Source organism: Solanum dulcamara, chromosome 12 (genome assembly GCF_947179165.1).
Source record: "Solanum dulcamara chromosome 12, daSolDulc1.2, whole genome shotgun sequence".
Taxonomy (NCBI): Eukaryota; Viridiplantae; Streptophyta; class Magnoliopsida; order Solanales; family Solanaceae; genus Solanum; species Solanum dulcamara.
This window is the reverse complement of record NC_077248.1, coordinates 10567988-10584905: the sequence shown is the minus strand read 5'-3', so window position 1 is coordinate 10584905 and position 16918 is coordinate 10567988. Positions and strand designations below refer to the sequence as shown.

Genomic DNA, 16918 nt, shown 5'->3' with positions numbered 1-16918 from the left:
CGGGTCATTACATTATCCAGCACTAAAACAATGTTCGTCCTCGAACATAAAGTAAAAGAAAGTACCTGAAGCTTCAAAAAGTTAGGGATATCTAGCACGCATATCAACCTCTGTCTCCCAAGTCGCCTCTCCGACAGAACGGGGCTTTCATTGTACCTTCACTGAGCTATCTCCTTGGTTCTAAGCTTACGAACCTGCCTATCTAGAATGGTTATAAGCTCCTCCTCAAATGTCAGGTCTGGACCCAACTCCACTGAATCGAGTGATAACACATAAGACTTATCTGGAATATACTTTCGGAGCATGAAAACATGAAATGCGTTATGCACAGCAGATAAGCTAGGTGGTAAGGCTAATCTATAAGCCACCTCTCCAACTCGTGCCAAAATCTCAAATGGGCTAATAAATCGAGGGCTGAGCTTGCCCCTTCTCCCGAACTGCATCACGCCTTTCATGGGCGACACTCAAAGACAAATATGATCACCCACCATAAACTCCAATGGTCAAACTCTCCGATCTGCATAACTCTTCTGCCTACTCTGGGCTATCAAGAGTCTACCCTGAATCCTACGAATCTGCTCCATAGCATCTCTAAGCAAGTCTGTGTCTAAGGAGTCCATCTCATCTAAATCAAATTATCCAATAGGAGATCGACACCGCCTACCATATAAAGCCTCAAATGGAGCCATCTGGATATTGGAGTGATAACTATTGTTGTAGGCGAACTCCTTTAGGGGCAAGTGTTGATCCCATCTAGGACCAAAATCAATAACACAAGCTCGGAGCATGTCCTCTAACACCTGAATCGTCCGCTCGGACTGACCATCGGTCTGTAGGTGAAAAACTGTACTCATATCATGTCTAGTGCCTAAACCATGATGTAATGCCTACCAAAAGTGCGAAGTAAATACTGAACCTTAATCCGAAATAATGGATATTAGAACACCATGAAGCCGAACGATTTGACTAATATACAATTGGGCTAGCTTATCCATTGTGTACCTCACCTTGACTAAAATAAAATGGGCAGACTTGGTCAGTCTGTCAACCACCACCCATATAGAGTCGTAGCCACCCACGGTGGGAGGTAGACCCACAATAAAGTCCATAGAGATCATTTTCCACTTCCAAGTGGGAATAGACATCCTTTGACTCACACCCCCAGGCCGCTGGTGCTCACACTTTACCTGCTGGCAAGTCAAACACTTGGACACGAACTCTGCGATGTCCTTCTTCATTCCAAACCACCAATAGTGCTGACCCAGATCATGATACACCTTGGATGCTCTCGGATGGATGGAATACCTTGAACAATGAGCCTCCTCCAAAATAAGTCTATTCAGGTCACTTATATTAGGCACACAAATTTTGCCGCTAATCCTTAATACACCTTCCGAATCAAGTACTGCCTCCTTAGCTTCACCTTTTAATACCTTATCTCAAGTGATACATAACTTCTCATCCTCAAACTACCTCTCTCGAATCTGCTCACCAAGGAAGAACGTGCCTCCACAAAGGTAAGAACACCACTATCCTTTGAAATCTACAACCGGACAAGGCTATTAGCCAGCCTATGAACATCTCTAGCCAATGGTCGCTCCTCAACTCAGATCACGGCACGATTCCCATACTAGAGGACTTCCAACTCAAGGCATCCGCCGCCACATTGGCTTTTTCTGGGTGATACAAGATAGTTATGTCATAGTCTTTTAGCAACTCAAGCCATCTAAGTTGCCTCAAGTTCAGATCCCTTTGACTGAATATATACTGAAGACTTCTATGATCGGTGAAAACCTCGCAATGCACACCGAATAGGTAATGACGCCATAACTTAAGCAAGAAAACCACAACCGCTAACTCCAAATCATGAGTAGGATAGTTTTTCTCATAGGCCTTCAACTGTCTCGAGGCATAGGCAACCACTTTTTCCTTCTTCATCAACACACCACCTAAACCAACACCGGAAGCACCACAATATATAATAAATCCCACACCTTCTCCGAGTAGGGTCAAAACAGGAGCCGAAGTCAATAAAGTCTTGAGCTTTTGGAAGCTCACTTCACACTCGTCGGACCAATGAAAATCCACAGCCTTCTGAGTCAATCTAGTCAATGGAGCTGCAATAATGGAGAAGACCTGCACAAACCGTCTGTAATAACCGGCTAACCCCATAAAACTATGAATCTCGATAGGAGTAGTAGGCCTTGTCCAACCTCTAACTGCCTCAATCTTAGCTGGATCCACACTAATCCCCTCTTTGGACACCACGTGTCCTAAGAATGTCACAGAATCAAGTCAAAATTCACACTTAGAGAACTTTGCATACAACTTTTCTTCCCTCAACTTCTGAAGTACCAATCTGAAATGGCGGACATGATCTGCCTCAGTCTTGGAATACACCAAGATGTCATCAATGAATACTATCACAAAAGAATCCAAGTACGGCGAAACACTTCGTTCATCAACTCCATGAATGTTGCGGGGGCGTTAGTCAACTAAATGACATCACCAAGAACTCGTAGTGACCATAACGAGTATGAAAAGCTGTCTTAGGGATATCTGATGCCCTAATCTTAAGCTGATGATAACCGAACCTCAAATCTATTTTGGAAAATAATGCCGCTCCTTGTAGCTGATCAAATAAATCATCAATACGGGGAAGAAAATACCTATTTTTAATAGTTACCTTGTTCAACTGCTTGTAATTAATACACATCCTTATAGTCCCATCTGTCTTCTTTACAAACAAAATTGGTGCACCCCAAGGCGACATACTAGGGCGAATAAACCCCTTACTCAACAAGTCTTGCAACTGATCCTTCAACTCTTTCAACTCAACTGGAGCCATGCGATATGGAGGAATAGAAATAGGTTTAGTGCCAGGCTCTAAGTCAATACCAAAATCAATGTCCCTATCTGGAGGAACACCAAAAAGATCAGTAAGAAATACATCAGAAAACTCCTTAACCAATGGATCAATCTCTATAGGAGGTGAATCAATACTGGTATCTCGAATAAAGGCCAAATAAGACATACACCCTCTATTAATCAACCTCTGAGCACGAATATATGAGATAACCTTACTAGGATTGAAGCCACTAGTACCCTTTCACTCAATCCTCGGGACACTAGGTATTGCTAAGGTAACAGTTTTAGCATAACAATCGAGAATAGCAGGATGGGAAGAAAGCCAATCCATATCCAATATCACATCAAAATCTACCATCCCCAGAATAATCATATTTACCCAATTCACAAAAGCGAATAATTGAAACCTAAAATCCTAAAATGAAGAAGATTCTGTTGATTCATTTCTTGATCTATCATATCCGGCCAAGAAAATAAGACAGGATCGATATACTCGATCTACTGCTAAGGGTTCACCCACGGGTGTAGAAACATGAATAGGCACGGACATACGATCACATGTCAAATCAAAGTCCGATGCAAAATAGGTAGACACATAGAAAAATGTAGACCCTAGATCAAATAATACAGATACAGGTCGATGGCAGACTGGGACAATACCTATGATAACTGTGTTGGAAGCCTCAGCCTTGGGTTTTCCTGGAAAAGCATAACACTGAGCTCTCTTACCACCTCCGACCTTCTTAATACCTATACCTCCTCCCTGAGGAACTATAGCACCAACAGCACCCCTACTAGAAGTGCGACCACCTCTACTAGTCTAGGCTCTACCTCGACCTCTAACTAGCGATGCTGGTCCTCTAATTGAAACTGAAGAACTAAGTTGGGTTCCTCCTTGACCCTGAGATGTACATTCCCATGAAAAATGATGCGGATCACCACAAGTATAACATGCTCTCCTGTGTGAAAAGCTCTGCGATGAACCTGTAGAACTTGTATAACCACCCCGACTCACCGGCCTCTACTGTGACCCCTGGTAACTCTGACCTGTACTATAGGACCCACGAGGTGTCTAACCATCCTCCGAAATCGGCATATATTCATGAACTGGTCCTCTACGCTGGAAGGAACCACCTCCTCTATAGGACCCTCTACCACTAGATGAGGTGTCTGAAAACTGACTAGAAGCACGGACCCTCTTGGGGTCCCCGAACTCCTCTCTCTCCATCAATTCCACCTCCTTGGAAGCACCCACAATAGACTGTAAGAAAGAGCCCTCACGGGCAGGTTAAAAAACTGTTGTACGAATTATATAGTTCAGTCCTCGCACAAATCTGCGAATACACTCTGTCTCATTAGGAAGGACAATCATGGCATGCCTGAACAATTGGTAGAAATGAGTCTCATACTCAGCAACTGTAAGACCCTATTGCCTCAAATTATTGAACCGTAATCGGCTCTCTTCCTTCACACTCCAGGGGATGAAACGGTCATAAAAGACACTAGCAAACTCATCCCAAGTCATCTAGGATGACCAAACTAGCCTCGAACTCAGATACACTTTCCACCACTCTAGCTGGCCCACGTACCTGGAGTGTAGTATAACAAACTCTGTGAGTTTCATCTAACCCTACTACCGCATACAACTCTCGGTATATGGTCAGGAACTCGTGTGCATCCTCAGTCTTCCTACCCTGAAACTGTGGTGGGTCCATTTTTTAAAACCTCTCATATCGGCGTTGCTCATCGCCAGTCAACATGACTACAGGTGCACCCTAGGCTCCCCCTACCTGTACTCCATCCTCATCCGCTCTAGGGCCCATAGGTGGCTGGCCCACCGAATCCTGAACAACTGGAATCTAATGTTACCCTAGGGTATGAGCCCCTACTCTAGTCTGAGAACCCTCGGGTGTACCATTCGCCCTCACACTCTGATTAAATCCTTCGAGCGCATCCAATACTCGCATCAAAGTGGCCTGAAGCAATGGTGCAATAGCAAGCTTTAGAGGGACCTGTTTCTCTCTAGCATCAATCTGTGGATAAAGAGAAGTCTCTCTAGCACGACCTCTAGTTGGTGCCGCTCCTCGGGCAAGACCTATGACTGTCGCCCACCCCGACAACAGACTCTAGCTCGTCCTCTATCTCTACCCCTAGTTGGGGTCCCAACATCAACCTCAGGAAGTGCCTCATTTCATCTATCTCTAGACATAGTTTTGGTCCTAGCCATTTGTCAGAAGGAACACGCGAAAATTCAATACTAACACAACACGCATGATACAAAGTGAAAGAACAAAGGGAAAATTTCCTAAAAGTCCTTATAGCCTCTCGAGGATAAGTACAGACCTCTCCGTACCGATCCTCAAGACTCTACTTAGACTCGGCTTATATACACATGAGACCTATGAACCTAGGGCTCTGATACTATTTTGTCATGACCTGAATCTGGGTGTGATGGCAGTCATCTCAACCCACCGAGACAATTCAGCCTAAAACTCAACGGAAAGTAAATGCGGAAGTAATTGAGATAAAACAAGGTTTAACTTAATAATAAATAAATAAATAATCTCAAAATTCTCCAAGACTGGTTGTCATGTGTACAAACCACTAATACATTACCGAAGTACGAAAGAGAATACAGTCACAATGTCTTTGTCTCTAGAATAGGACTAAAACATAATAAAAGATTAAGAGGTATCCGCTAGATTGATGTAACAGCTACATCAACACTCGAAATGACAGTCGCGGATGTGGTAGAAAATACTAGGAGATCAAGTAGGTCCGGGCTAATAATCTAAACAAGTGTAGAAGCAAGGGGTGAGTACCAAACAATACGGTACTCAGCAAGTGGATAACTAAAACTAAGCAAAGCTCAACATATACAAGTACTTCTGTCATCCCAACCGAACCTCCTTAACTACAACCTGTATAAAATCATTTCAACTCTACACTCTACACAATAATAATAATACAGTCCACGAATATTCATCAGTAGTCTCATTAAGTGAATCATATCAAGTCGAGTTCAACATATATACAAAGCAATAAGTGGTAAGCATGAATTTCACAAATATCAACAAAATGTGATGCAATGCAATGAGATGATGCATGTCTGTCCTATCGGTACACATTCGCTGAATTACAGTCCGAAATCCATAGGAGACATTTCTGTCCATGTTGTCTGCCATGGAGCATGTGGCCCGACCCCTTTGTTTCATATCATTTTCAGTCTCAACACAGTATCTCAGAACCAATGCAATCAATTCATATTCATATGATTCACACTAATAACATGACAACAACAATAATTTTTTTTCCTATCTCATATCAACATGGTCATTTCACATGTCCAAAATAAATCCATAATCTCATCACATCAATTCCACTAATACATGTCATTAAATTATCATTTTATACCCCTTATTCTTATTTTTAAGGTCAATCATACAGTCAATAATCTAGTCAAATTCTCATTACTCCCTAGTACACATAACAAGGAAATACAAGCATTTACAAGCTTAAACTGAGGTTTAGAAATTCACTTGCCTCAATTAAATTGAATAATTACTTTAAAACTTGAGCCTTTCGTAACGCTTTCGAACGATCAAAATCGTTTCAAATACAGAATTTTCATAAGAATACAAATCCAATGACACCCATATTGTTATATTTATTTGCAGATCAAAAATTGGGTCAAAAAGTCATTTCGAGTCATTGAAGTCAAATCTAAAATTTTCTTTCCGATTATGTTCACTAATGATAAAATAAACTCACATGTTAAATTTCAGCTAAAACGGATCGTTATTCGATCACCAAATCAAGATTTTATGTGAAGAACCATAGAGTCATATTTTCTTATTTCAGCGTTATTTCTCCACCAATATACCCTAAAAATATGTTCATAATCACATAAAAATTTAATAGAAAGGATGAGAATAATTACCTTGACGCTTTGGAATTAAAATTTCTATTTTTCTTTTCTCCTTTATTTTTCTTTTCCCTTTCTTTTCTTTCTTCCTCCGTATTTTTTTTTCCAACTTCTGCTCGTTTGCTTTCTCGCTGTTCTCCTTTCTCAAACTAATTATGTATTAAAGTTTACAAACCCTACTAACCTGTTTTAATAAATATAAGAAAAGTAGTATAGGATATTAAATAAATTAATATTTTAGCCCACTAATTAAATTAATTCTCTAAAATTATCCCCCAACTAATTAACCGAAGTTACCGAAAGATCTAAAAATTTTAACTTAAATTTACAAAAAGGATTTTCTATAAAAGAAGAAGGACTCGTTCTCAAAATTACCTAACGGGTGATTACATAATTTTTGCAAAATCTTTGACTTTTACATTACAAATATTAATTATTTTATGCCAACATGACTTGGTACTACAAGAACTTTCAGTATCTGCATCATATTTAACAGGTGCTCAAACTATTCATTTGTTTTCTAAACAAAAGTTAAGTTACAATATTACGCTATAGAAGTTTGACCAAATCATATTAATTATTACCTTAGTTACAATATTACGTTATACAAGTTTTGACAAAATCATATTAATTATTCCATCTGGTTACTTTTCATTAGTCTGAATTTTGCAGGTTTTTTAATAAATATTCTTTCTCTTATTTTATATGATGTAATTTGATATGGCATGAATTTTAATAAAAAAAATAAAGACTTTTAAAATTTGAGGTCTAAAATAAGTTATAAATATTTGCATAGCTATAAATTATTTTATTAAGATTAAAATAAATATTTTAAAATTAATTTATTACTAAATATATAATTGTGTCATTATTTATGAGACTGATTAAAAATGGGAGTGGGTCATGTAAATTGAAACTATGAGAGTAATGATTTATATGAATAATTTACTATAATATTAATAATAATTGATACATAGTCTTAAGTTTTGATAAAAAAAATTTAATACTATATTAACAGTAACAAATAAAAATGAATGGGATGGATCTGCTTCATTGAGGCTACTAATCCACAAGCACTATGTGAGGACAGAATCACATATAGAACAAGTCAAGATCATCACGGCGCCGTAAGCACTTGAACTCTTTGTTTGAGCATATAAATATGTCTCCACATCTTCACAAATCTTAACTACTACTGCTGATCTCCCTTTGTTTTTGATTAACAGTGACATAATATAAACTCTCTCGTCTTTGTTTGCAATAAACTACGTGTCTACACGTAATATAAAATCTCCTTTGCTCTTAATTCTCCCTATATACATATGGCTTTGAATCCATGAAAATCACGTTCTCAAGCTCACGTCAACTTCGCAAATTCTTTTCATCCACGATATAAAACTTTTAAGGCTCGTACAATCTCCATCGCACTATTACAACCACAACTTAACTTGTACGAAATACTAACTCTAATACTCTTCAAGTGTTACAATATATATAGCTAGCTATCATTAGCAATATTGAACCAGCAGATCACGAACCAAGATAAATATAATGAGTTGCTTGCAAAGCTGGCCGGAGCCAATTGTCCGAGTTCAAGGACTCTCCGAAAGTGGCATTCGAGAAATCCCTGATCGGTACGTGAAGCGGCCAGCGGATCGTCCAGTTTTCAACGAGACAACTATGTCTCATGTTGATAATATTCCGTTGATTGACCTTGAAAATCTCAAATCATCTGATGAGTCCATTCGTGATGAAACAATGAAACTCATTTTCAAGGCTTGTCGCGACTGGGGTTTCTTCCAGGTGGTGAACCACGGCGTTAGCCATGACCTCATGGCTAACGCACGTGATGTCTGGCGGGAGTTCTTTCATCTCCCGCTGGAGGAAAAGCAGAAATTTGCGAATTCACCGGTTACTTATGAGGGGTACGGCAGCAGGCTTGGAGTGGAGAAAGGTGGAAAATTGGATTGGAGTGATTATTTCTTCCTTCATTATCTTCCTGAGCCGTTGAGGGATGACAAGAAATGGCCCTGCCTTCCTATTACATGCAGGTAAACATTATTTTTGGTAATTTTTTTATATGAATAATTAAAATCATAAGATTAAAACTTATTTGACATATTCATAATTTAAGATCAAAATATTCAAATTTTTTTTATAAAATAGAGTATTAAAAACTAAAATAATTGAATAGTATAATTTAAAATCAAAGGAGTAAATAAGCGTCTGCGCATGTACTCTCTTTCAATATAAAATACCTATGCGACTTTACACATTCTCATTTGTTGGAGTCGGTTTGTTAATCATTTCCTTTTTCTTTTTTTTTTCTTTTTCTATTTTCTCTTGTTTCTTACCTGGGATCTTGGCAAATATTTTATCTGTTTAAATTTATGTGATATTTTTCATTATTTAAAATTTAAATTATGTAAATTTTGATTAATATTTTAAAATTTAATTTTTATTATATTAATAGAAAAAATTATAATTTATATTATTTTTATATAAATTTTAAAAATTTTAATTAAATTAATTCTTAAAAAATGAAATATGACAAAATTGAGATTGGATTACTTTTTCAAAGATTTAGCATGGATCGTCAAACATGATATGCAGGTCATCATTAGGAAAAATGGAAGATTTTATTTTTGAGTCTCTCACACCTTATCATTTTTTTAAAATCAATAATGGTTTTGACCGGTCAATAATAATTTTATCCACAATTTTATGTATGGACGTTCAATCATTTATATATATATAGTAATAATAATAATAATAACTCCATGTGAGAGAAGGTGAAAAAAATATTTTATCCTGTTCAGAAGGAATATTATTGTAGTTAAACTAAGAAAACCTTGACATATGACGTTGCAAGAAAAGAAAATTTTATACTATTACACGTGAAATCGACATGATGAACCTCTCTAATTATAGCTGCAATAATATTTCTACTAAACATAATAAGGTATTTTTCGGCTGAACTTCTCACATGAAATTATTATTTCTACTAAATATATAAAAAGACAATTAAACATTTCATACATGAAATTGTGGACAAAATCAATGTTAAAAAATAGGTAAAAATTTGGGGGAGGACTAAAAGTGCACAAAATATTGCAAACATGAGGAATTATTAGTACTTCATGTGAAAACTTAAGAATAACTTTGAGTCTTAACCCAAAGATAAGGAACTATTTTGGGCTTTTTCTCCACAAATTACTAACAAAAGCAATTGTCAGATGATTTGTCATGTCCAAACTGTTACTTTGCCGAAGCACTTCTGATATAAAAAATTTTTCTTATCGTTTCAATTTATGTGATGATATTTGATTGAATTTGAAATTTTATAAATAAAAAAATAATTATGATCTAAAATAAGTTATAGATCTTTGTGTGATTATAATTATTTTATTAAAGATTAAATAAATATTTTAAAATTAAACTATTACTAATTACAAAAAGATGTCATTCATTTTTAAGTTGATTAACAAAAAAAAGATATCACATAAATTGAGCAGAAAAGTACTTCTCAAAATAAGTAGATTTTGATAGTTTACCCAAACATGCCTTAAGGTGGATGCACTAACGGTGTAAACAAATATTTACATAATCAAGTCACTTTTTAAGTAATTACAGGTGAACTTCTTGATAAATAATACTCACCGGTGTCAATTTAGGTGTCGGTGTTTGGGACCGTGGTCCTGCCTCCTTTGGTAAATGCAAGTTGCTGTATTATAATTTCTTTTAAAAAAAAAATACTATTCTCTTAAAAAACATGTCAAACGTGAGACTAATTAATATAGAGTAGAGTACAGGTCAATCAAGAACTCTCATGTTCAGAAGATGGATATTACGAAGATGCGGATGTTGAGATGAATGTATGGCCATACTAGGAGTGATAAAATTAGGAACGAGGTTATTCGAGATAAGATGGGAGTGACCCCTTTGGCAGACAAGATGAGAGAAGCGAGACTGAGATTGTTTGGGCATGTGCAGAGGAGAGGTGTTGACGCCCCAGTTAGGAGGTGCGAGTGATTGGATATGGGGATTATGTGAAGGTGTAGGGGTAGATCGAAAAAGTATTGAGGAGAGGTGATTAGACAGGATATGGCGCAACTCCATATCACCGAGGACATGACCTTACATAAAAAGAATTGGAGGTTGAGTATTAGGGTAGAAGGCTAGTAGGGGTAGAAGCAGAGGCGGATCCAGAATTTTCAATCTCTGGGTACCACGCTACTTTAAACAGTAACCTCTCATAAAAACTTTAGCGTAAAGCAAGATAATATTTAATATTAATTAGCAAATATGCATACAAAATTTATATTTGTTTTGTTTGGTTAAGATTTTACTTACAAATGTCTAGATTTCTAATCTACTTATTCACAATTCTTTTTACAATAAATTCGCTATTAATGTCTTGCATGATAAAAAAAAATCAGAAAATGCACCCCCATGGCTCGAACTTGCATCCCCACCATGGTAAACTTGAGTTTTAACCACTGACATCATAAGGTTCACTATTTCTAAGGGTGTCATGTTTAATATTTATATTTTCTTTATAAATACATATATATATATACAAATATACATGTATATACAGATTTTCGATCGAGACCAGGGGGTTGCGTGGCACCCCCTCCGATATACCTAAATCCGCCCTTGGGTAGAAGGCTAGTGGGGGTAGAGTGTTGTCTTGCCTTGTGACGGTTTAGGGTTGGTCTTAGGTCTAGGCTTACCATTATAATTGTGTTGTCATTGCCTTTTGATTATCATATTACTTTGTTATTGTTATTATTGTCTTGTAGAATTTGTATCGCTTTTCGTTTTAGCCGTTATGTTATATATATTATTTTTCTCTTTTACTTGGAGCTGATACTTTTGAGACGAAGGTCTTTCACAGACAACCTCTCTATCTCCATGAGGTAGTGGTAAGGTCTGCATACATTTTACGCTCTCAAGACCCCACTTTTGGGATTTCCCTCAAAAAATTGTTATTGTTATTTTGTCCATCACAGTACTTCTAATTCTAACTGACTTTTTTTTTTCTTTTGTGGTTTGTGACCTCTTAGGAAAATCATTGCTGAATATGGACAAGAAGTAGTGAAATTATGTAAAAAAATAACAAAAATCTTGTCGATAAACCTTGGATTAAATGAAGATTATCTACACACAAAGTTTGGAGGAGACAATGAAAGAGGTGCATGCTTAAGGGTTAACTTTTACCCAAAATGTCCTCAGCCGGACCTAACACTCGGACTCTCTTCCCACTCTGATCCTGGTGGCATGACCCTTCTCCTCCCCGATACCGACGTTGGCGGCCTCCAAGTCCGTCGTGGCGATGACTGGATAACTGTTAAACCTGTTCCTAATGCCTTCATCGTCAATATTGGTGATCAAATTCAGGTATGTATTTCTTTTCTTTTACATACGACTTTAATTTATGTATACTGACAGTGTAAGGGTTTATAATGACTGTATGCAGATGTTAAGCAATGCAATTTATAAGAGCATAGAGCATCGTGTAATCGTTAATTCTGCCAAAGAACGTGTGTCTTTAGCATTCTTCTACAATCCAGGAGGTGACATCCTCATTAAACTTGCAGATGAACTTGTGACGGAGGATCAACCGGCGTTGTATTTACCGACAACATTCAACGAGTATCGAGCTTTCATTAGAACCAAGGGACTTTGTGGAAAATCTCAAGTTGAATTACTAAAATCGCCAAGATAAATGTCCTTAGGAGACATCCGATAAAATTGAAATGTTACAGAGAGATTAGCCCCTCCACAAGAAAGACACACCTGCACAAAACGGGAAATGGTCTAATCGCCAGGATAATTAAATTATCTTTTATATGTTCTATAGTATTTAAGAAGTTACTGTGTATATACATTCCAATTGGTAAAAAAAAAAAACAGTAAATGCCCTTTAAACTTTCTTGCAATAAGAATAAGACAATATGTACCGTTTTGCGCATTTATGTTCACTTTCCTTGGCGGAAGTAATCCTAATTATTAGTAGAATTTTATTATTAATTGTTCATTTTATTATCCACTAGTAAAAAAATAAAAGTTAATGGTGAACAAATTTTCTACCTTTACCCAAAATCCATCGCTAAATTGATTTAAGGATGGAATAGCAACAAATTATAAATTATGTTAACTATATGAGCAATTTAGTGAATTCGAAATTAATTTTAATTCTTTTATGAGTGATTTATATATTGTCTGATATATAATGATATATGGCACGGTAAGATTGAAATTCTTCTCCTTCTCCTTCGCCCTCTCATCTCCTCTCACCTTAAAAAGAATATGAAAAGAATCAAGGATATTAGTATTTTTAGTCCCTCAATATCCACGACTTCTAATTTAAATCCTTATGAATTTTGATTAAGAACATTTAATCTTCAATTTATTGATTTGTACACTTTTTATTCCTCAAATTATTAGTCTTTCACAAATTTGAAGAGTAACATTCAAATATCGATGTATTATGTTAAACTTTAACTGCCATATCATATTTGAGAGCGATATAGTTTTAATAATCCTCAAACTATTACATATTTTCTTATAAAGACACCAAAAACACAAATTTTAATTTATGAAGATTTAATATATATATATATAGAGAGAGAGAGACATTTTGGATTGACTTTTGATTTTGGCGTATACGTTAAAAGCCATAAGTTAAGTTAGAAATTTTAACTTGTGGCTTTTGGCTTATTTTTATCATTACCAAGTGCTTATAAGCACTTTTTTAATATTACCAAAACACTCCAAAAATACTTTAAAAAATATTTTAATTTAAAAGCACTTAAAACTGTCAAGTATTTCCTCTTATTTGCATTAGTTGAAGTGCAAGTTCTTCACGCATATTACTCATTATCTGTGAATATGTAGTTGTCCAACCAGGTTCATTGATTTCATCCAACATGCATGAATTTCTGTTGTAGTAGAATCTTCAAAAAGTTTTGTAGACAAACCGGGAAGGATAGAGGTGAAGTCTTCAATGTCTTTACTTTTGGATCAGCCTATATTCAAATATAAGAGAGGTGGATAAACAAACATATACTAGTTAATTAGTTAACATAGTTATAGTTTGAATTAATTATATCACGCGGCAAACATCTAGATGTAATTACAGTTTGAGTTTTGTATAATTCGCGCGATTATATAGTTGAGTTTTGTATAATTCACACGATTTATACAAACGTTGTGCACGAATCAAATTGTATAGAGAAATATACAAACACTACAAATTGTATAAAGAATTATACAAACATTGTGCATGAATTGTATAGTGAAATATATACAAACGTTATATAAAAACTGCGAATTGTATAGCAAATTATACAAACGTATACAAATGTTGTGCAAATTATACAAACGGATGTCGTTGCATTGTGGAAGGTCAAAATTGGGTGTCAATAGCTATAGTTTGATAATTACAATTCGAGGATTCAAGACAGATGCAGAAGTGGCTAAAAAAATCGAAGGAAAGCCAGTGAGAGAAGTGATAACTTCGAGAAAGTCCCGCCGATTTCCGACAACTTGCTAAATTCCACCATGCAGCGGCCATCGCCTACCCTAATGCTCCTGAGGAGGCCGATCACGAACGCTACAGGTGTGGGAGCGATCCTGGTCAGGGAAGGCTAAGGCGGTCGTCTGTCGTCCTAAAGTAGTCCCCGCGAAGCTTTCGTTGAAAGAGTCGATCTTGAAAACCGAAGTATTTTGTGAAGTCCACTCGTTGATTTCGAGAAAACCGAATCAATTGGCTTTTTCCAATGGAGAATCTTTCTAAAAAAATCTCTCTGGTAAAACGAAATTCGTCGGCTGAGGAAAAGGCAAATGGTATTTGGAGGAAAGGCGCTCCTTGATGGCTGGAAGTTCTCCAAAAGTAAATTAGCTATTGAGTTTCTTTAAATTTCGAATATTTTTGAAATAATTAGCTTTTATAAAAACAAAGATATTTTCATGTTATTCTTAACTATTTTTATCATTTTATAAATTTTAGTATAATATACATATTTCTATATAACTATATCTTTGATTACTATTTATGTGGTTATTCGAAAATCATCTCAAAGAATTTTATTTTTTACTAAATACAATGTTAGTTAGGTTAGTTTAATTATAGTTTGTATTTTTGAATTTTTTAGTTTTTTTCTAAATAAAATTATTCAATCTCTCACATCGAAAATTCTTGAGGAATTTGAAGTTTTTGGAGCCTATATAAAGCCTCATATTCTCATTAAGAAGAAGGAAGAACTGAGAGATTTTTTAGCCACCCCAAAGTTAGAAATTTTTTAAACTTGGCTAGGATTTTGGACTCTTGTCCCCAGCCTAAAAGTTGTGAAAATTTCTAACTTTCAATCTATATTTTTCTTCGAGGAAAATAGGGGATTGAAGTCGTAATTTAGGCTAAGAACGGAGTTCTTATAAAGTCAAACTCACGAAGGTTTGAGTCTAAATTTTTAGTTTTTCTTTTTGTGGATTGGAGTTCCGTCAAACTCTTGGCTGGTGGTGAAGTCGTCTTCTACTCGTCGTTTTCAGTTTCGCTGCTCGGAAAAAGGTAAAATCTTTTCTCACCTTTATTTTATTTAATATTTCATGTTTTATATTTAGTTGATTCGTAATTTTTTTAGCATATATTAAGAATAGTTAGATTAGTGATAGAAATTTCTTATAATTAGTATGTGTTAGGATTAATTAGCTAGCATGTGTTAGGATTATTTCGTGAAAGCACTTAGATTTGTTTATTATTTTTCCAAGTAGTTTTCTTTGACTATATAGATTTTCATGTTTTTAATTTCTTCTTTTAACATGATGTAGATAATAAAATATGCTTAAGTTATTATTTAGTTAGAACTTTAATGGCCTAATTGATTTAATTCTTTCTTTAAAATTTGAGTTAGTAGTGTCATTTAGTTATTTGAATATATTTCTTCTTTCCTTTTCTTTGTCTACATATAATATATGTTGTTAGTCACCTCTAGAATGCCCATCAATTTGATACCTTAACATATATTTCTTGGTTTAGCTTAAAATGAGTAGATGTTTTGTAATTTTATTTTGGTGCATGTGATATCGATTCGAATCCATCTTTGGACTCCATCCTTGCATATTGTTGAGTTTTGAGTCTCCCATTATCTTGTTCAAATTACTGGAAAGTTGATACATGAAAATGAAGCTAATATTCATGGTTTGAATATTGATATTGAGCTGTATAAAGGGAATACAGGTGGAAAACAGGTTGTATACACTGATATATAGTATACATGAAATACAAGTGAACAATAGTGTCATATACACTAATATACAGTATCTATAAAGTCTGATATGCAAGAAAATAATGTTATATACACTGATATACAATATTTATACACTATGATATGCAGTGATATACAGTATATACAGGGAATAAACATGTGGTATATAGTGTGTATACAGTTTGATAAACAAAAATAATGTTGTATACACTGTATACATTGTATATACAATTCGATATATAGTATGTATACAACTGCGATATACAGTGCAATTGTGCTTAAGACCCAAAATGTTGATGGCCCAACAACTTAGTCCAGTCAAACTAAGTGTCGGACCATATTTTCATGTATTATTTATTGTTTATTTATATTGATTCAGATAGTAATAATTTATTTACTTATGTTATTTATGCTTGCTTAGTTATTAATTTTAATTTGTTTTAACTTAATTAGATTCTCCTAAAGATAAACTAATTCATGTTAATTTACTCTTTAAATGATTTTCTACCTTTACTTAGTTATTTGATAAACTTTTACTTTTTATTAGTTATTTGATAAACTTTTGCCTTTTATTTTATATACATGTATATTATTTTCAATGTTTAAGTTTGATCATTTTTTCTAAAAAATAATTTTAAAGTCTTCGTTTTCTTTTAAATTAATATTTTCAAAAGTTAGTCAAATAATTTTTCAAATCGTTGGATAACCGCGCGTTAGCGATCACTTTGAATGCTTAACACCTTCTCAAAGTGGAAATAAGAATCTCGTACCTTTTTCTCTAAATTTTTAAGACTTAAATTTGTTAGGGTGTTTTAAATTAAGTTTTCTTAATTTTTTAAAAAAATTAAGTGGC

At 35.1% G+C, this 16918-nt stretch overlaps 1 protein-coding gene across 1 annotated transcript; it reads left to right on the top strand.

The window, feature by feature from the left end:
* The first annotated feature begins 7980 nt into the window (after window positions 1-7980).
* LOC129877419 (jasmonate-induced oxygenase 4-like) lies at window positions 7981-12770 on the top strand. The gene is made up of 3 exons (XM_055952917.1): window positions 7981-8844; window positions 11863-12196; window positions 12276-12770. The coding sequence occupies exons 1-3, from the start codon at window positions 8345-8347 to the stop codon at window positions 12522-12524; spliced, it is 1083 nt and encodes a 360-aa protein (XP_055808892.1). The 5' UTR covers window positions 7981-8344; the 3' UTR covers window positions 12525-12770.
* The last annotated feature ends 4148 nt before the right edge of the window (window positions 12771-16918 follow it).